The sequence below is a fragment of the Neopelma chrysocephalum genome, unplaced genomic scaffold (genome assembly GCF_003984885.1).
Source record: "Neopelma chrysocephalum unplaced genomic scaffold, ASM398488v2 Primary Assembly neopelma1_99, whole genome shotgun sequence".
Classification (NCBI taxonomy): Eukaryota; Metazoa; Chordata; class Aves; order Passeriformes; family Pipridae; genus Neopelma; species Neopelma chrysocephalum.
In genome coordinates this window covers 526,564-545,991 of record NW_020897762.1, presented here as the reverse complement: position 1 = coordinate 545,991, position 19,428 = coordinate 526,564, and the positions used below count along the sequence as shown (strand labels likewise).

General features: G+C 38.5%; 1 protein-coding gene across 18 annotated transcripts in view; it reads right to left on the bottom strand.

The window, feature by feature from the left end:
• The window catches only part of EHBP1 (EH domain binding protein 1), a 212,143-nt gene that overhangs the window by 59,605 nt on the left and 133,110 nt on the right, over positions 1 to 19,428 (bottom strand). For 17 of the 18 annotated variants that reach the window (XM_027694880.1, XM_027694879.1, XM_027694897.1 and 14 more), the window contains 2 exons: positions 14,483 to 15,397; positions 12,417 to 12,560 (listed from right to left, as the gene is read on the bottom strand). In XM_027694880.1, coding sequence (XP_027550681.1) covers positions 12,417 to 12,560; positions 14,483 to 15,397 — 1,059 coding nt within the window. The remainder of the gene's footprint in view (positions 1 to 12,416; positions 12,561 to 14,482; positions 15,398 to 19,428) is intronic. The other variant, XM_027694893.1, reaches the window with a different exon arrangement.

Below are 19,428 nucleotides of genomic sequence, written 5' to 3'. Positions count from 1 at the left end.
TCTTAGGAAATCTTTTGCTGTTATTCCTACAAATCCAATTACAGATTGTTGAGTAGCTAGTGGAGTAAGCTTATTGAGGAGTGTCACATCACTAAGTCGTGCGTATGTGTTTCAGTTTGTAATGTGGTCTGAGCCGCTGTAGAGGTGTCAACTTAAAATGCAAGTAAGTAGCAGAACAGGGCTAATCCCAGCCACTACTCCCCTGCAGCCAAATTGTAGCGCAATGAATGACAGTGGAAATGCAAAGATGCCACTGTGCTTATCACACACAGCCAGATGGTGGACCTGGATCAATGCACACATGCCACGATCAATGCATTTGATAAAGAATTAAGAAGAAAACTGTACATGTTATCAAAGAACTTGTACATGGCATAATTATGATTCTGCATGTGCTTACTGATGATATTGGAGACTCAGAGGCAGGTGATAATGAAACTGATAGGAAGAAATAGCTTAAAGGCTACAGCATATGGCCTCAGCACTAAGAAATCTTGTCAAATAGTTCAGAAAGCTTTTTTAACTGTTATTACAGGCTGCTCATAGTGCAAGCTGGTGGCAACGTTTTAATTTTTTTTTTTTAAACATGAAATGTCAAAAAGTTACAAAAGCTGTACTTTTCAGAATGGTTCAGAAAATAATTAAGATGTTATTGTGTTTTAAACATGGTAAAAAACGTACAGGTAGAGAGACCATTCACAGTTTCAGAAGGGTTGGGGGGGTAGTTGAGCATTTCAAAATATATATAATTCTCTGTTTCCTCAATAAATGTATTTAGACTTTAAGGGGGCTTGTGGCGGTTTAAGGAATGTATCTGGGTAGCAATTTGCATCCAGAATGCCAATTTCTACAGATATAGTTTCAATATTATTGACATGTCCATATTATTGAAATGTGTCAAAATGTACTCTACACCAAATGTAGAGTATTTCCCTGCTAGCGTTTGTGCTCTGTCAGCTGCATTACAGACACCTTGGATGTGAAAGAAGGCAATTAAAAATTTGTGGAAAATAAAGTCTAAAGTAATAAAAAAAAATTTATAATGTATAAAAGGTACCTAAAATACAAATTCTCATGCTCCAGTTGATAGATGAGCTGTCTAATCAACGCCTGGACGTAACTTAAGTGCTCTCATTAGTGTGAAGACCTTCAGGCTAAATAAGACTAAATCCCTTAAAAATTGCTTCTGCAATAGAAAAATCCCCCTTACCATTTTCCTCTGCCTAAATCATATCAATTAAAAAGAGAGAAGGGGAGGGAGGGAGAGAGAGAGGCATTTTCACATGACTTTGTTTTAACTGACACTCAAAAATCTATCTTCTGAAACTAATTTAAAATGTTTCAGCAAAAAAAGTTCATTAGCAATCCAAGAAACAAAAAAATCACATCGAGTTTAGTTTCTCTTTCAGTTTAAACCTGAATCTTTACTCAGGGCTAAGGCAGATAACGCCCACTGAATCCTTCACTGTAACTTCTTTTTTCAACCCCAAACATTTAATCAAGATTGCAGTTTTACACTAAATGATAAAATTTATCAAAATGATCTTCCAGAAGAGTAAAGCGCAAATTTTATTTTCAGTGGGCTGAGGAGGGACACTCTCCCTCTCCCCACTCCCCCCCCGCCAACCCCCGAATTTCAATTTGTCCTGACAAACCATTGGGTATTAAATTCTAAAGGCACGCAGAGTGCATAAAGAACTGATGGCTTGATTAGCTCTTGTGGTGCAATTGAAGGAGCTGTCTCTCTCCCCGCTTCTCCATTTTGAGAAACACTTTGATCTTCGTTCAAGTCAATTCATGAACATCAACTGACAAGACTGCATGAAACACCCCAATGGTTAGGCCCAAACTCGTAGCAAACTATTTGGTTTCATTAAGGCTTTAGGAGAAGTGACCAGTGACAGTCCTTTCATTCAGAAGCCAACAGGCAAGTGACTATTTAAACTTTAATGTGCACAATGTACTGCTGAAGGCCACTACACCTATAGTCAGTCACTCAAGTATGAATGCCTTTACCTACTATTTTGTGACATGTGAACTGCTAAGTGCAGCTGCAGTCTCATTAATGCATTCGCCCAGATTTGTTTGCAGGACTAAATAGACGATTCACAGAATTTCTGGTGGGAGAAACAACTGTATCTTCAAAGGAAGGTAGAACAGCAGGTGCTACGTAAAAGCCAGCGATTAAAAAAAAGACTGTGTTTTTACATGCAGTAATTTACTCGACATTTGCACAAACGTAGCAGAAATATTATCTGTTCTGGCTGAAAATATGAAAGAACTTGAACCACATCACCCGTAAAACGCAGAGTATTCGGGCTGGTGTCGAGCTTTGCTACAGTACACTACTTACACATCACTCTTCCCCTTTTTTTGTTGTCCTCTCCAAAGAGTCCCACTTCAAAGAGTTCATTTTTGCACCAGTTCCTGTCAATGCAGGTCAGAAACACTAAAGTGGAAAGTGGCTGCAGTGCCGTGGCACAAAGAGTCTCCGCGGCTGAAATCAAACAAAGCCCAATTAAACTAATCATAACGTCCCAGTGAACACAAGGAAGCTCACCTGGTATTTCTGGACTTCTTGTGTGAATTCCCAACTCTACTCGGTACTTGGTACTATAATTACCCTGACCAAAATACTGTGAAATTACTGCTCTGATCTACTAATGGCTGCAAAAAATCCCGTCGCTGTGGTTCCATGCCAAGGGGCCGTAGCAAGGTGGCGCAATGCTTTCTGACAGAGACGACAACTTCGAAAAACTCAAAAGGGAAAATTAACGGGATGTGGTTTATGTTGCCAAGGACTGTTCATTAATTACCAATTTAATCACTGCTGGAGGCATGACATTACAAAAATCTGGCTGAAAGTTCTAATAGATTATGAAGACCACCTAAGAAGAGTGACCAAGAAATGTACAAAACAATTAATACTGTTTCACTGCTATCAAAGACACTCAGATTATTTTACATCAAGTGAAGCAAAAGAATTAGTAGCTTCACAGTGCCACCACTAGGAACTGTAAATACAATGGCACACAATTAGTAATGCACATGTGACTTTTCGTTCAAGGCATATATCCTTGGGAAAGCCAGAACACGATAAGGAGAACAAAAGAAACATTTTTAAATGAAATGAATAAAGATTTTAACTCTACCCTTGTGCATGCTGAGCAAGAACAGAATAGGCAATGCAAAATACAGCTCTAAGTAATGGCGATATCATCCTGGGATTCACAACAGCGTGTACTGAACATCCACACGGAAAACGTCCACAGTTATTAGCAGCGATAGAAAAAAGAGCATTCCAGAGGCTGAGAGACCCGGGTCTCGCTTTGTGCACAAAGGGATAGCTCTGAAACGGAGATTTATTATTTTATTTTTGGCTAATATCTATAAACGGATAGAAGGTGATAAAATTTTTGAACTAATTTTGTTCAGATGATCGTAAAATACTGTTAATAAGTTGACAGTCTATTTTCTGTCAGCGTGCAAGTTAATTGTATGGCTGTACACTGTGCAGCACCTTGAATTTACAGTCACATAATAAGTAACTGCTTATTTATATATTTAGGCCAGATGCTTAAGTGGTGTAAATAGATACAGCTTATGGAAATAACAGCAATAAAATTCAGCTGAGAAACTCAAGCATTTGTATCTAAAACTCAAACTGCTAACATTTGTCTTGCATTATCAAAGGTTAAGCTTTATTTAGGAAATCCCTCCTGGTATAAAACTGACAGTGCATACTAATTCTTCTTCAAAATTAGTTTACTTGCATTAATTGATTTATTTTCCCAGTTTTGTCAGGGACTTGTCTGCAGCAATATTTTTGTACAGTGAAATATCACAACTTCATAGTAAGAAAGTGCTTAAACAGATCAAATATGAAGTCAAAAGACGTAGAACCTTCTTGGAAAGTTAGAGATTATTTTAATTTTTCATGTATTGAGTAACGTTAAATAAAACAACTTTCTTGTTCTTGCCATCAAGGAAATGAGATCAGGCTATCTCAACCTTAGCTTGTTGTTATAAAGAAGTAAATATCAGGTCAGTTGTGGTTTTGAAGTGTTCAGTCAGCAGGTCTAACCTTCATTTAAAGAAAAGTATATTGTTAAAACAGCTATAAAACTTGGAATGCTCATGAAATGTAAATACTCTACAGCATAGTCTTATCAGCTTACACCATATTTAACCACTTTATAGTGACATACAGACAAGACATATAAATGAACAACAGGGAATAAGTTAGCAAAGCTCAGGGATTACCAAAATAATGTTCAATCTTTTTGCCAATTAGATGGTAACTGCTTCTTTGTAATCTCAGGAAGATCTAGTGATCGTATCTAAATCTGGTTGCAATTATCATCATGACAGACTAGTCTTTTCTCAATCGATATTTTCCAATTAATATTAAAAGACCAAGGTTGCCATCTGCAAAGTCCTACACCTCAATAAATTAATGTTAGATGTTTAATTAATAAAGATCAGATTTTTAATCTACTTTTTAAAGAAAAACAAGATACGAATAACTTGAGAGCTTTATTTTCCAATTGAGGAGACTACAAAAAAATCCACTCATGAGCTCGATGCCTTTCCTAACACAGCAGAAATAGGGATTCTGATTTCCCAGAGAAAAAAAAATTACTCAATGAAGATATTTTGCACTGTTTTTCAAGAACCTGTTAAAATAATTGGTGGAAAGAATACTTGCATTGCTATCTTGAATTTCAGGCATCTTTCAATCAAATTAAAATATTCTATTTTTGTTGTCTACTGTGAATTTGCTTTCTGTACCACTTCTGTTCATACTGGTTAGAGTTTACTTTTTGGTCACTTATTTGAGCCAAGCAGTTTGGAGCTTATTAGTTCAGAGGGGCAGCAGATTATTGCAGGACATGATCAATAATTGGGACCATTTATTAAACCTCTTTTTCTGAGCATTTAAAATAATTCTTTGTTTTTATTTTAATGCAGCTGGCATATCCCATATCTGCACAAATGTATGCAACCAAAATTAAAGTAAGAGCATAGAGACTCATATCCTTTCAGATTCTGTCACTTTCTGAAGCCTTTCTAAAGAGAACTTCCATTTCCACTGGTCTAGTGCATGCAAAAAAATGTTATCATTTTGCACTCAAATATTTATGAAAATGAAAAGCAATGGGCACAACCGATTGACACCTGAAGTAGAAAGAACTTATTAAATATGAATTAGATACAGTTGCAACAAGTCCTTTGAGCAGGGGAGTAATAAAAAGCAATATTCTGAGCAACGAGAAACAATCTCATGCCACAGCCCGTTCCTCTGTCCTCTGCACACAGACAGTGTTTGCGTGTTTGGAGGAAACAGCTTTTCAGTGAAGTACTTTGTATGTGCAAATTTTACTGAAAAAGCTGAATATAGTCCCTGCTGCTCTTCTAACCCGTTCTTTTTTAAATACATATATATATTGAGGCAGCTATTGCTGTCATTAAACTTGAATAAATATAAAATAATGGTAGCAGCGATAACTAAACCGAAATCTTTCTCTGTACAGAAAGCAGGTTAGCAACAGTTGCATTTAAGCACAACAGCAGCATTAGGATTACTCTGAACCACTCCCCCTTCAGTTTATAATAATCTGGTTTTAAATACTTATTGTCCATATGGAGTCCCTCACAATTTTTAGCCTAGTTATCCTCGGATGCTTCTGTGAAGAAAGAATTACTATTTTCCTATTTCACAAAAGGCAAAAGACAGAGTGATTCCCTCTGGGTATCATGCTATTGAACTCCTGCATTCCAGAATCTATGCTATATCCTAAATATGCAAAATTTTTGGCCAAATCCATATAAGTGGCCAAGTTCTGCACCTAAATTCACCAAGGAGGAATCCTTAGCTCATGTAAAACCCAAAAAACTTCAGAAATTATCTGTGGCCCCATTAGGGAGAAAAATACACCCTTTGCCAGATGAGCACTATTTGTCATGAACTCCACATGATACTGCATTCCTTGCTAAAGCTGTCTACGTTACAAAAACAAGTTAAAAGAATTTGACACAGGATTTAGGAGATGCCAGAAATAAAACCAGTGGGCACAATCTTAATTTTCATTCTGCTCTGTATCCTTTAAAACAGAGCCTTTTCGTAGCACCACCTTTTACTTTCACTATCTCCTGGTCTTCAGCCCAGATCTGAGCTCTGCCCAGTGGTGTTCAATACTTGGGTTAATTTTCGGTGTTGAATACGCAGGCCCATCAATATGTGGCATCATTCTTTACGCCTCAATATTCAAATCTTGCTCTGAAGACAGAATTATTAATTTCTCCTTTTCATTTCTTTCTACAGTGCCCACCACTATGGTATTTAGGGGCCTCAAAAGCATTAATCACAATCCCTTCTCACACCATATCGTGGAAGACTTATTACCCTGTTCTTCAGATGAGCACTGAGATGGAGACATCCAGCTGAAAGGTCTATCACTGGGTGCTTGCTCTGGGAAGCCTATTACCTGTTTGTTTTTTTTAGTATACTAAGCTTTATACAGCCCTTTATATGTCTCAAGCACAGCTCCAATTGATTTCCCTGAGAGACCTGGATGCTCAATATATCTGCAAATCAAACTTTCACCTCAAAGCAATACAGAAAGGAAGGATACACAAATAGTGACCACTTGGAGGAAGTTTGGCTCAAAAGACTTAGCAGCTCTGATTAGGAACTTAGATAAAGGCAGCAGTACATTTAATTCTTTCAAGCACCTTAACCATGACCTCATCTTTTTGCTCCTCACAATCCCTGCTTCATTTGTCGCACACCTTCCAATTTCTGCAATCAGAAGTACAGAGGTCCTCTGGACAAACAGTCTTCTACATCACCTCTATCCTCTGAGGTAAATGAGACACAATTGCTTTGGGGAAAACAGTATGTGATCACATAATTAAAGACTACATCATAATGCATATACACAAAGGAGGTTAATTAAAGTTGCCTGTGCGTTTCTTAACTCCTAATTCCATTCTCTGTAATCATGCTGACTCCATAACCATAGCCATTTGAGTTTACAGAGTAAATGACAGCTGCAGTAAATTTCCATTCTTTATGTGGACCAGTCACTAAAGGCAAATAAGACCAACATTTTGCCAACGGCCTCTGCAGATATTTGCTGACAGCAGAGTTATGCTGAGATTCAGGAATTATGGATTCCACTCCAGGTTCGGCAGATGAGGGTTCCCTGTTGGAAAGGCCTTTTAGGCCAATGACTTCTGAATATTTCCCACTCGTGGTCCCCTCTAGCCTGCCACTTTGCCAGTTAGGTTGCACAGACCAGCTCCAGCCTCCTCACCTTTCCAACATCACATTCCCGCCAAGCTGCCGCTGCTAACAACCATCACTACAGGTTGATATTTTACAGCATCTGCTGGGAGCAGATATGTCCCTTCTAGCCCTGTGATATTCACCATGAGAAAAGGCGAGTTAAATAAAAATGAGTAAGCTAATAAAAAGGCTCTCCTGGTTAAAAGCTAAGTGATTACAGCTGCTATACCAGATTGCAAATGACAGAAGCATGTCGTAAAAGAGTCACCACATGCACACATACATCAAGAAAGGCTGAGCTGTTTATAAATCTACCATAGAGAAAGGGATCCATGAAGGGATCAGTAACTCTGTTCACAGAGCTCTTAAGCTAATTCTTCCAGTCTCCAAAGGGCTGCATCAATTTTAATGACACAGCTATGATCCTCCCAAACCATGCACATGATTTCAAGGAGGCTCTGATCAATGTAGTCTTTCATTGGACTTCAAATACCTGCCTACATACCTCCACATACAGTCTTGCAGATAGAAGGCTTCTGAGGAGCACCAAATAAACAGACATAACAGTGAAAAAAAACTTCTCCCATGCTTTAAGTAAGGAAGAATTGGGGCTAATAAAAATACAAATAGAGGAAGCAAGCAGAGAAAGATGGGACTAAATCAAGCAGATTGAACAGGAATGGAAGACAATGGGAGCAGAAGGCACATAGGGAAGATGTCTAAGGGAAGAAAGAATAAAGACAGAGGGTATTAAGAAAGAAAAAGTAAAAAGGAGAAGGAAGGGAGTTGACATGGCCAGAGCAGACAGCTGAAAGATAGTGTGAGGGAGAGGAAGGAACAGGAAGATACAAACTAAAGAAGGGAAAGAGGATACAGTTTGAGATGCAATGTAAAACATGACTCAGAGGAAAAAAAGATTGAGTTATCAGGTATGAGAGCAAACCCAGTGCCTTAATATTTTGATCCCAGAGGTTCAATTTCTGAGTTAAAAAAAAGTAAGACAAGTAATAATACTGACACAGAGCACAAACGCGAGAAGATGGAAGCACATTACAGCAAGAAAGAAGACTTAAGAAAAGAGGGGTAAATGGCCAGAGAATGAACATGTCACAGGAAAACAGCCAGTACCTTATGACAGGCTAGTTAGTGGTCAAAGAAGAGACAACAAAGATTTAAAAAAAAAAAGAAGAGAAGAGTAGAGGAGAGGAGAGGATATTGGTTCTACTAGAGAAAGGGTAAGGCTTAGGCAGAAGAAGGTCTAAGGTGTTTGCTCTAAGTTTAAGGGGGAAACAGGAACACTTTTTTCAAAATGGAGTTTTACCAAAACAAATCAGGTGAGCACATACCAAGTAACTTATATTTATGGCCATAGAACATACTTGGAAATTTCCTCCCTATTGTTGGCCTTGAGCGGCGATACAGCCCGTGCTCACCGTGCACACTGTACAACCCCACCCGTTGTATTTTACGCTGTTCTCACTTGGTTACCGAGAAAACAGCAATTCACGGCTCCCACATGACAAAGGTAAAGCGGTAACAGCAAGGCCTGTGAGACGAGATTTTTCAAGAAGTAACTAATGAGACTGCAGGCCTTGCTTAGCTGGGTTGACCGAACACACTCAGAACACACTCTGAAAGACTGGGATGCTTAAAGTTCTTTTTGTGAAGGTATCAAAAAAGGTGCAATTGGAAACTTCAAGAGTTACTTTCAAAAGTATTGCCCCCAGGCTATCTCTTCAAAGTTTTCTTATTTAAAATTAGATCTTCCTGTTTTAAACCATTTCCTTTTGAATCTCAATCCATCCCGAAAATGAGCTAGTCCAATTTCCACTACTAAATGGTGATTCTCATTACCATAACTCTCATTTGGATAACACACTACTATACAGTACAGCACACTGACACATACAACACTGCTTTGAATCAAAGTTCTTATTATTAACCTTAATGACCAAAAAACCATGAATAGAAATAAGTCTGTACTAAATGTTAACAATCAAATGAGGAATGACCTGTAGAAAACTGCCACAACTACATCAAATGGAAAGGCTTCATCTCTATGAAGATCAAATACATTAAAGTAAAACAGAAATCAATGTATTTTATCTTATACCTATATTTGTAGATGCACACATGTATCCTCATTCAGAACATACACATGTATGGGTATGTATATAACATATATATAACATATTCATGCTATATAGAGTTTTATATATGAAATATGAACACTGTACCAGCCTCCATTAAAGACACTCCTCTTTCACAATTCATGTCTCCCACTAAAATGCATTAGGAGAATGTTGAGCTTGGTAAGTCAAGCACTCAAAAGTTAGAAAATGTTGAAATTACAGTAGCTGTACAACCTTGCATTGGTTCTCACTGCATATAGTCTTTAACTGCATAACTCATACATTTTTTTCCCTACAGGATACTTGTCTTTTTCAGTAGCCATGACTGACAATGTTCAGTGAATAAACAGCTGTTCAGTAGCTCACTTTACCCTCATCATTCACTATCTGCCCTATAAATTTTTTAAAATACACTACTGAAACTTTTCTCTGAACACAAAATTATCGATTTATTCCAGAGCATTTCTTTGGCAGTCTATACTCATATCTAAGAGTTTCCAAATCACATCTCCACAACACACTTCTAAGCTGAGGAGCTTTTGTCATTCTTACGTGACAATCAACTCATGAGTGCCCATTACAGTTTGCTCAGAGTGCCCAGGGGGAGCAGATCCAGAGAACAGCAACAAGGCTGGTGAAGGAACTCGAGCACAAGTCCTATGAGGACAGGCTGAGGGAGCTGGGGTTGTTCAGACTGGAGAAGAGGAGGCTCAGGGAAGACCTCATCACTCTCTACAACTACCTGAAAGGAGGTTGTAGCCACATGGGGGTTGGTCTCTTCTCCCAGGCAGCTCTCAGTAAGACAAGAGGGCATGGTCTTAAGCTCTGCCAGGGAAGGTTTAGGCTAGATATTAGGAAGAAATTCTTTACAGAGAGGGTAATCAGGCATTGGAATGGGCTGCCCAAGGAAGTGGTGGATTCTCCATCCCTAGAGGTTTTTAAGATGAGACTGGACATAGCACTTAGTGCCATGGTCTGGTAACCACAGCGGGGTTGGATCAAGGGTTGGACTTGATGATCTAAGAGGTCCTTTCCAACCCGGCTGATTCTATGATTCTATGATTTGTGCCAGCACAGTTCTCCTTGAGCTTCTGATGGAGGCAGCAAGAAACCTTGGCTCTGCCAAGCTGCCCTAAAAGACTGCCCCTTCCCTTTCCTGCAGGCTTCTATTTAACTTTTCAGCTTCTGTAACAAATGAAATAAGGTCCTGTGGGTAACCTGGCTGCGTGAACCTACACAGTCCTGACTCTCACCCTGAAAACCCTGTCACTACTTCCTACCCTTCAACTGGTTTTCATGGCCTAGACAGAGTCTTCATTTCTGTCTAACTTGGCATTGCCATCTACCTCCTCCAGTCTACCCAGGGCATCTCTTCTCTGTGTGCCAGTGGGGTAGCTTCTTTTACTCCTGTTTGGATTTCATTAACAGGAGTTTGACTCTGAAAGAGAAAGTTTGCTTTCCAATACTACAATTTGCATCAGAATGGGCCTCCATCCTCAGGAGAGCACCAGTAAAAGATGCTCTTTCTGGGTTGTGTTCATACAGACAACTTTTACTGGCATGAACTTTTCTGAACTTCAAGGCTCTCTGACAAGGTTGTGCTATTAACACAACTTCGATAGTTTTGAACAGATGTTTCAAGGGGATGGAACCTTCTTCCCAAATTTTATGAATTTTTAACACGGATAAAATAATGCTTTATCCAACCTAATACAGAGAAACAGCCAAACACGTTTTAAGTAAAAAAAAAATTTAAAAATATTACCCTGAGGCAGAGGAGCTGATGGTGAAAATTTCAGCTCAAACAATGAACTACTACTAAAGTTGTAAAACCTATGAAAATAGGAGCTTGTAGTAAAAATTGTTAGGCAACTTAAATTAGTTGTTTCTGCCTGAGTAGTTGCCTACAGTAACTCTCTTCTAGTGCCATTTTCTTCATGAAAAGCTAATTTAAAAAAAAAATCCAAAGTGAAATTTATACAAAAATATACTTCTCTAGGAAAAACTTAAAATACCAAATAAGCAAAAAATTGCTTAAACATCATTATACAAACAACACTTGTCTGCACAAACAAATATATTTCAAAGTAAAATGAAGTATCAGACTGGGGAAAAGAATTTCTAAGTTAAAAAAAATAGTCCAGCATGGATCCAAGAGAGTTAAGAAAATTAAATGAGACATGTAAATCACTGTCTTCATTTTTTGACTGCATGATCCCACTTGTGTAAAGAGTAGAATTCGCCCCTCAGGACTCAGCTCTGAAAGATGGGATTCTGTAAAGATTCAAGCCTCCCTCTCTCATTATTTTTCAGTTACATTTGCATTCTCAGTTGCCAGTACAGTCTCTAATGCACAATAGTTAGAATCACAAAACCCGCATTGCAAAGGTTTGCATAAAAATTAATTAGCTTTAATCTCCAGAGAGTATGGATCCTTCCAGGTCACCACGAAAGCCACTGGAGATGCAACCATAGCTGCTTCAACACCGGAGCTCATTCCCCAGCTCCACTTTCCCATCTCACAAGCATAATCAACTTTGGTGATAAAAAGGAACTGTTCCATCAACTCTTTTACAAGACTGACACAAGCAGCTTCATTCACTGCAACAACACTCATAAAGCAGCAAGGGGCTGACAATCAGAGGCTCAGGGAAACCATTTACATTAACCGAAATAAAGAGAAGTAATCAGAAATAGCACAAATTATTTCACTATCATTTAACAAGTAACTTTGGGTTTTCATGCCATTAGGAACTGCAGTGCCAATCAAAGAAGGTGCTCCCAGACTTCTGCTTTCAGGGAAGTCGGAGGCGCCTTTCTGTTGGCCATAACATGGTGAGAAACAAGCTTTAAAAGTGAAAGACACACAACACATCGGAACAATTCAACACGGAGAAGAAATATTCTGCAAGGACATGCCTCTCCCCCCCCCAAAAAAGCACATACAACGAATTTTAACTCTGTAAACTGCAAGACTGGCCAGTATTTCTTACATCGTTCAGCTGCTTATTGCGGGCTGGGATGAGCGTATTGCTTAGTTGCTTATTCCCTGCCTTTAATGCTGCATCTCTTCTTGCTTGCTCAAGCAGAACTCTTGCTCGTTCTTTGAGTTCTTCCTGTCTTGACAACATACGTTGCTTAAAAATAAAGAAATATAATTAACAGCAAGGCAGCCTCAGGGTACTGAACGTTTATACAGTAGTTAATAGCCAGTGGCCTTCCTATGTGTATTATAAAGGTCAGGAGTCACATGAATTACATCTTCATGAGGTGACAGAGCATTCTATAGAAATGAAATGATGATCAAAATGTAAAAAAAGTCTTAGCCCTTTATAATGTAAATAGGAGTTCTCTCCCTTCCTCCTAAAACTTAATTTCTATCAGCATTTAATGCCTTTAAACTGCAACTGTGAAAAAAACCCAGTTGGCTTCATAGAAGCTATGTCAAACATGCCATGTGTTTACTTGTTTACTTTAATATGTATGCAAATACAATGCTTTGTTGGCTACTTATATGGGTATCACTCATTTATAACTTAAATTGAACACAAAGAGGCTGGGTACAAGGCAAAAACCCCTGCAAATATATCTGCTTCTACTTAATTTATGAATATCCAGAAGAATGTCCCTTCTTCATACACAGGACTGACTGTATCTGCACTGCAGAAACAACAAAAGGTGGTTCTGCATAGGCAACATGAGAACACAAGCAGCTCCCAGACATATACACTTCCAAGGGCTGACTTCTTAGTCAAGGTCAACTGTAAAGACTGGGAAAATGCATCTCTAGACCTTTACAGGAGCCAGAGCTGGAACAGGTGTTGCTTGTTGTGCTCCTGCAACAACCACGTGGGAATAGGGATGGTTGACTCCAAACTACAACTGAGTTCAAGGTTAAGAGTGAGCCTCACATCTGATATTTTATTACCATGTGCAAATGAACCAATGATTAACAACAAAGAGCTGCCTTTAAAGTCAACTCCTGCTTTTTCTTGGCCTGCTACACCCTTGCCCGTGAAAATCTTCACAGAGAAGAAATTTTGTTTCCTCCTGCTTTTTTATTCTATATGGGCCAGGCTGTTCCTTTCTCATCCAGTAAACAAAGATGACGATGATGATGATGATGATGACGACGAAGAGAAACTTCATGAGACTTCACTGATTAAAGAAATTAGCTAGCTATGGAACTAATATTTGGCCATTAGCACCCATCTATGGACTGTTTCTCTTGCAATACAATGAATGGCACTTACTCAGAAAAAACCCATAAAAATATTTGAACCAATCACACTACCAAAAGACTGGCACAAAGCCAAACCAAGCCAAAACTCAATAAAGTTCTTCACAGGGGTAAAATTATAGGCCTGCTTTGGTATTTTTGTAGATAAGAGTTGATAACATGTTTTACATATTTTTGTGAGTATATGATTTATTGATAACACTCAGTATATGTATGTAATATTCAACTTTCACCCTCACAATAAATCTGCAAGGTAGGTGGGCATATATTTTTATCTTCATAGAAAGGAAAATGATACTGTGGTGAAGTAACATGCTTTAGGCCACTCAGTGGACAGCACAATTTAATAGTCTGGAGTTTCTACCTCACCCTTGTGGCTATGGTCACAAGGCTGTGTGGTTTCTCAAACAATATTTTGAAATATCTTTGGTAAATTTTAAGGTACTCAAAACGTAGTGTTTTTTATTGAACTAAGGTCTTTTTCCAGTTTTTGCTTCACTATGCAACACTTGGAAGAAACGTGTTGCCACAATCAGTGGCAAAAGTTTTGGAGCCATCTTCCAGATAGTCAAGAACACAACTCCCTTTAATTGGAGAGAGACTGAAAAAATTAACAGCGGGACAATTTGTATAAATTATTTTTTCATGTAACGATTGTTTTTCAGCACCACCTACTTTTTAGGCAAAATACTTACTGCCCAACAATAAAAATACACCGCTCACCTCACCATTCATACTGAAGATATGGTGTAAATTACGAATGCAGAGAAACGACTTGAACGGCATCTCCATCCTAACTCACAGGCATAAATTTCTTACCTGGGCTGTTTTTGCAGTTTGATCTGCATGACTTAAAGCTGTTCTGGCATCACTGTCAGAATCAGATTCTGTTTGCCTTGGAGAAGCATGTGGTTTCTTTGCAAGATCTGTATCCATATTATAGGAGTATCCAGGCTTAGAAGTAGGAGATAAACTTGGTTTTGTGACAGGTGAACCAGGATCTGCTCTTGTGCTCTCTGTGGATCCTATACATCCCAGCTTTTCTTGTTCTGAGAAACCAGTAGTACTGTCTAAGCTCTGGTGTCTCTTCTTGTTGTTATCTTCACAAGCAACTGTGGGAGACGTATCCTCTTTTTGATCACTGACATGTGCTAAGTCACTGAATTCTAAAGTGTCAGTTATCAGCAATTTCTTCCTTCCCAGTGTAGGCTGCACTTGTGTTGTGTCTGTACTGCTACACTTCCCAATTTCTTCAGACGCAGAAGTCCTTCCAGAGCTCTGCTGGGATTTCTGTGGATCTGTGTCACTTCGAGTCCTGCGAGAAGAAGGGGAAGCTGTGCTCGGGCTTAAATGGTCATCGGGAGTCTGATGCTCGCTCTCAGATTCTCCAACACCACTGTCATTTACAAACACAGAGTCATCCTGAGAAGCAAAGTCTGCCAAGCCACCGTCCGGTGGCTGCAGTTCGGGCTCCCGGTTCAGGTCATTCAGCTCTGCGTAGAACTTTTCCTGGTCGACAGAACTGTTTGTGTCCGTTTCATAGTTACCCACTTTGTAGGTGCTTTTACTACTGTTCTCCTCTATTTGAACCACGTTTAATTCCTGGCCACAGAAATGGGCCCTTATTTGATAGAGATAGGTCATAACAGTCAGTTTGTCGGGTATCGCCAACAAAACCATGTCAGAAGGTTCCAGCAATCGTGATATTCCTAAACTGGCAAACCCGTCGTATGCCTTTAAAAACAGACAAAATAAATGTTACAACGTGGCAGTTTCTTACCTATCATAACATTTCAAGAATGCAAGTGGAAGTTTCAGTCACAATAATCAAGCCTGAAACACATTCAGTATTACAGGTAGAACATGGCTTCAATTCTATTACTCATTATTCTTCTGGCTTCATTATAATTGTTATTATTTTCTGTTGCACCATCTAACTCATCGATTTTTCTTGACGGCTTCTATGTATCTTCTATAAATCTTCACAGCAAAGCAAACTGAGAGAATATAACCAGCAAAGACATTCAAATGGCATTTTAAAAAATATTTTTAATACATTTTGATGCCATACAATACTAAAATCTTTGGTTACTCAAAATTATTACACTTCTATGAGAAAATAGCTATTCGTGAAATGGCAACTTAGAAGCCCTTCTTTTTGCACTAAGAAAACCTGCCAATATCTTAAATGGTTCTCACTCAAGTAGCAGGAAACAAGCAAACAAAAAAAGTCTAAGAGTTGAACCAGAAAAAAAAGGCAACTCAGGATGGCTTTTTAAGATAAGGAACAAAGATATAAGAAACACAACACTAATCCATTTTGAGCTTTATCACTGATGATCAACCTTCTGCCTTCTACTTGTTATGTAATTGCAGTGATTTTGTTGATGAAAAACCATGTCCAGACAGCCAAAAAGAACAACACCAGAGATTACTCGACACTAGGCATAAATCACATTAATCCATCAAACAAATGCATTTTAAAAACATTTGTTGATGATAAATTTGTAAGAAAGAGACAGTGAAAATCATTCCCATTTCACTTTCATTTCTAAAAGCTAAACAGTTGCAAGCCTCCCACTTTGTGAGGCCACATTGTCTTCTTACAGCTGGCCCTTTAAGTGAGTGGGCTTGGTGCATCAGGTTTTTCTAGTTTTGAAGAATTAAAGCCGTTTCTCAATTTACAATTAATTATTACTATCCTGGATTAACCTTGGAAGACAATATTGTGTTTCAAGGAAGCCTTTAAAAGGCCTCCTGTTAGCATAGATGCACTCAGTTAAAGCATGTGGGCTTCTCCTCCCCCAGGAATCCTGCAGCTCCTTTTCACCATCTTCTGAAGGGGCTTACAATGTTCACAGTTGTTCCTATCCTATTTTGAATAAAAGCAGATGCTAAATTTAAGACATGGATGAGAAAACTGTCCTCTCACAAGGAAACAATAACACATATGACTGGCTTCAACTCAACCCCAGTTTTACACTTTTTCCTTAATTTCTTTAGTTTTAGAAGGAAATTTAAAAAAAAAAAGAGAAATCAATTATGATTTTTTTTTTATCCTCTTGGCTTTCATAATAGTAAATGTTCAATGGTGAGAGAGAATGTGGGGATGGGTTGGCCAGGTCTCGGCAGACCCAGTTATTTTGCTTGCTCTGAGAAAAGGAGGCTCTCTCCTTCCCCTTGCAATGTCATTCCCTATGCAAGGGTCAAACAGTTTATGTTTCAGCCACTTTTCAAACTCTGCTACCAAAAGCTGGAATTTCTCTTCCTGAAATTCTGCATGCTTCCCCTCATGCTCAGGTATAACTTGCCAAAGCATTTTAGGTGAAGTAGTTTTTGTATCCCTATAACAAATGATTCACAGAAGTTATCTACACATAGAAATGGTCTGAATAATTTATTTTTAAGGTCTTCTGGCTCTCTCCATGCAAAATGATTTGGCCTAAAATCAATGCTGGTCTTCAGAGTGGTACAATTTCTTGTGAAGGTTTATTATGAGAGATTGTTATGCCATTTATAAACACAGAGCTGTGCTTGGATATAGGAGTGGCAAACATGACTGATGTATTTGCTGATACAGAACCCCAGACGGAGCAGAACAACAGCAAAGCGATAGGTGGGAGAGAATGGAAAGAACCTGGATGGTAGAAGAGGGACAGCTGTCACTTACCTGGTCTTGGGAAACAGAGCTGGAGGAGCAGGATCAGGCTGGTTATGGAGGAGAGGGAGACAAGACAGGTGGAACTGAATAGACATGAGGAGCACAGAGAATGGCAAGATAAAGGAGAGCAGGGCACGGATTTGGGTTGGCAGCCTAAGCCATGGCAGGTACCAGGAATGATGAATGTTCATATGACAGCAGAAAGCAGGCTGGGCATGAAAGAACAGCAAGCCAGCTGTGCTGTCTGTGGACTAAAGGTAACACCAGTATTTGTTGTTTGCTTAAGTGGGTCATTGCTGATTCAGTGGCATAAATAACTTGTCACCCCACGCTGCAGGTAGTGGGAGCTACCATCTTAAGAATGAAAGGACCTAAGGACAGGCACGGCAGTCCAGGGCAGCCAGAGCCCATAGATGTGATTTTACCTGAACTCTTTTTATACTCTTAATTTCTTATTTATATGCTAATAAAACTAAATCCTATGAGTATCTCTCAGGGTCAATAAAATGAAGGTGGGGACAGTGTTTCAGGGTTGTCAGGAAAGGTACTTGCTAAGAAGTAACACTACAGCAAGACTGAATTTGAAGTGATGGATATTCTCAATATCCATATTGATATTTTGCTGCAAATATTGCAGCAAAAGATGCAATCACTTTTTGCTGCCTGCTCAGTTCTTCCAGTGATGCTTGGGATTAAACACAGTTATTTCCCACTGATGCCAGACAGTTATTTCCTATCTCCTCTCATTTCTCATTCTGGGTGATACACATTTTTGCTTCTCTCCTTTTAAAGTACAGTAGCTACGTAGGTTGGCACACCAGTGTTTTACAGACATTAGCTCCAGTAATAGTAATTGTGTGTTCTGGACGTGTCCATACAACTGTGTGTGATGGGATCTCCTTCACCACTAGAAAAGCTGGGAGCTTCTTGATATTCCAGCATAGGCATAAATGCCTCATGTTTCTAACTACTTTGTAACATGGTATTAACAGAGTAAATTTTCCGAGTCAAATTCTTTTTGTTAAACAGAGGCATAACTCAGCCTTGATTCTGCAAATGCTTATTTATCTGGACGTTTAACTCTGCTCCTTCATGATCTCACTGAGGCCAACAAGCACCTCACAAACATGCCATTAGATATGTGCTTATGATTTTGTGGAATCAAATCATAGAAGTATGAACACCTATTATAAAAGCATGACTCCAGATTAAAGGCAAGGAATTTTTTCCATTTGACTCAATAGTATCCCTATAATTCTGAATTCTTCTGTTTAAATGTGTAATTTAAAAGGATTCCTTTAAAAATTTAATATTTTATTACAACAATAATTTAAGTTCAAATGTATTGAGGAATTTATTAGAAATGGCCAAAAACTGGGGGGGAAAGCATCACAAAAACTGAAAGTGCCAATCGAACATCCAAAATATACATTACTATTCCCACACAATAATCTCCTGAAACAAGCTTCTCCAAACAATAATTAAAACCAGAAGTTCATTATTAGAATCATACTGTTGTGCCCTTTTACTTCTCATCCCTTCATCCCCTCAAAGCTCCAGCCAAGTGTTGTTTAGTAGCTTAAATTTTTAAAGTGCAGGACATGTTATTAGCAATATGAAAAAATTCTATTTTTGATAAGGGACTATACTGTCGGTATGTTTAATTTTAATACATTTCCCATTATTTTTAATTTCATTATTATTTAATAATAATCAAATGGACATATTAAATCAAATTAGCTGGTTTATGTTACTGGGAAGGCTACATGGACATATGAAATTTAAGTAGAAGCACAACTCTTTGGACCATCAGGGAAAGTATCTCTGTAATGTTTCTGATTTTCTCAAAGATAATCCTGGTTTCTCTTTTGTTCCTGACAGAAGTTTGAATTTGCAACGTGCACCAAAAATATCTTCCAATCAGGACTGATGCTAATGTAGTAGCTGTTTGGGATTTTTTTATGTATGTATATTCAGGACACTAAGCCCATTTACCTATCTCCCAATGAAATATTTTCTTTTTTTTTTAATTTACTGACAAGCTGATTGGCAGACATCAATTTGGGATCCATCAGCACAAGCACCACAGGCAGTATTCCAATCA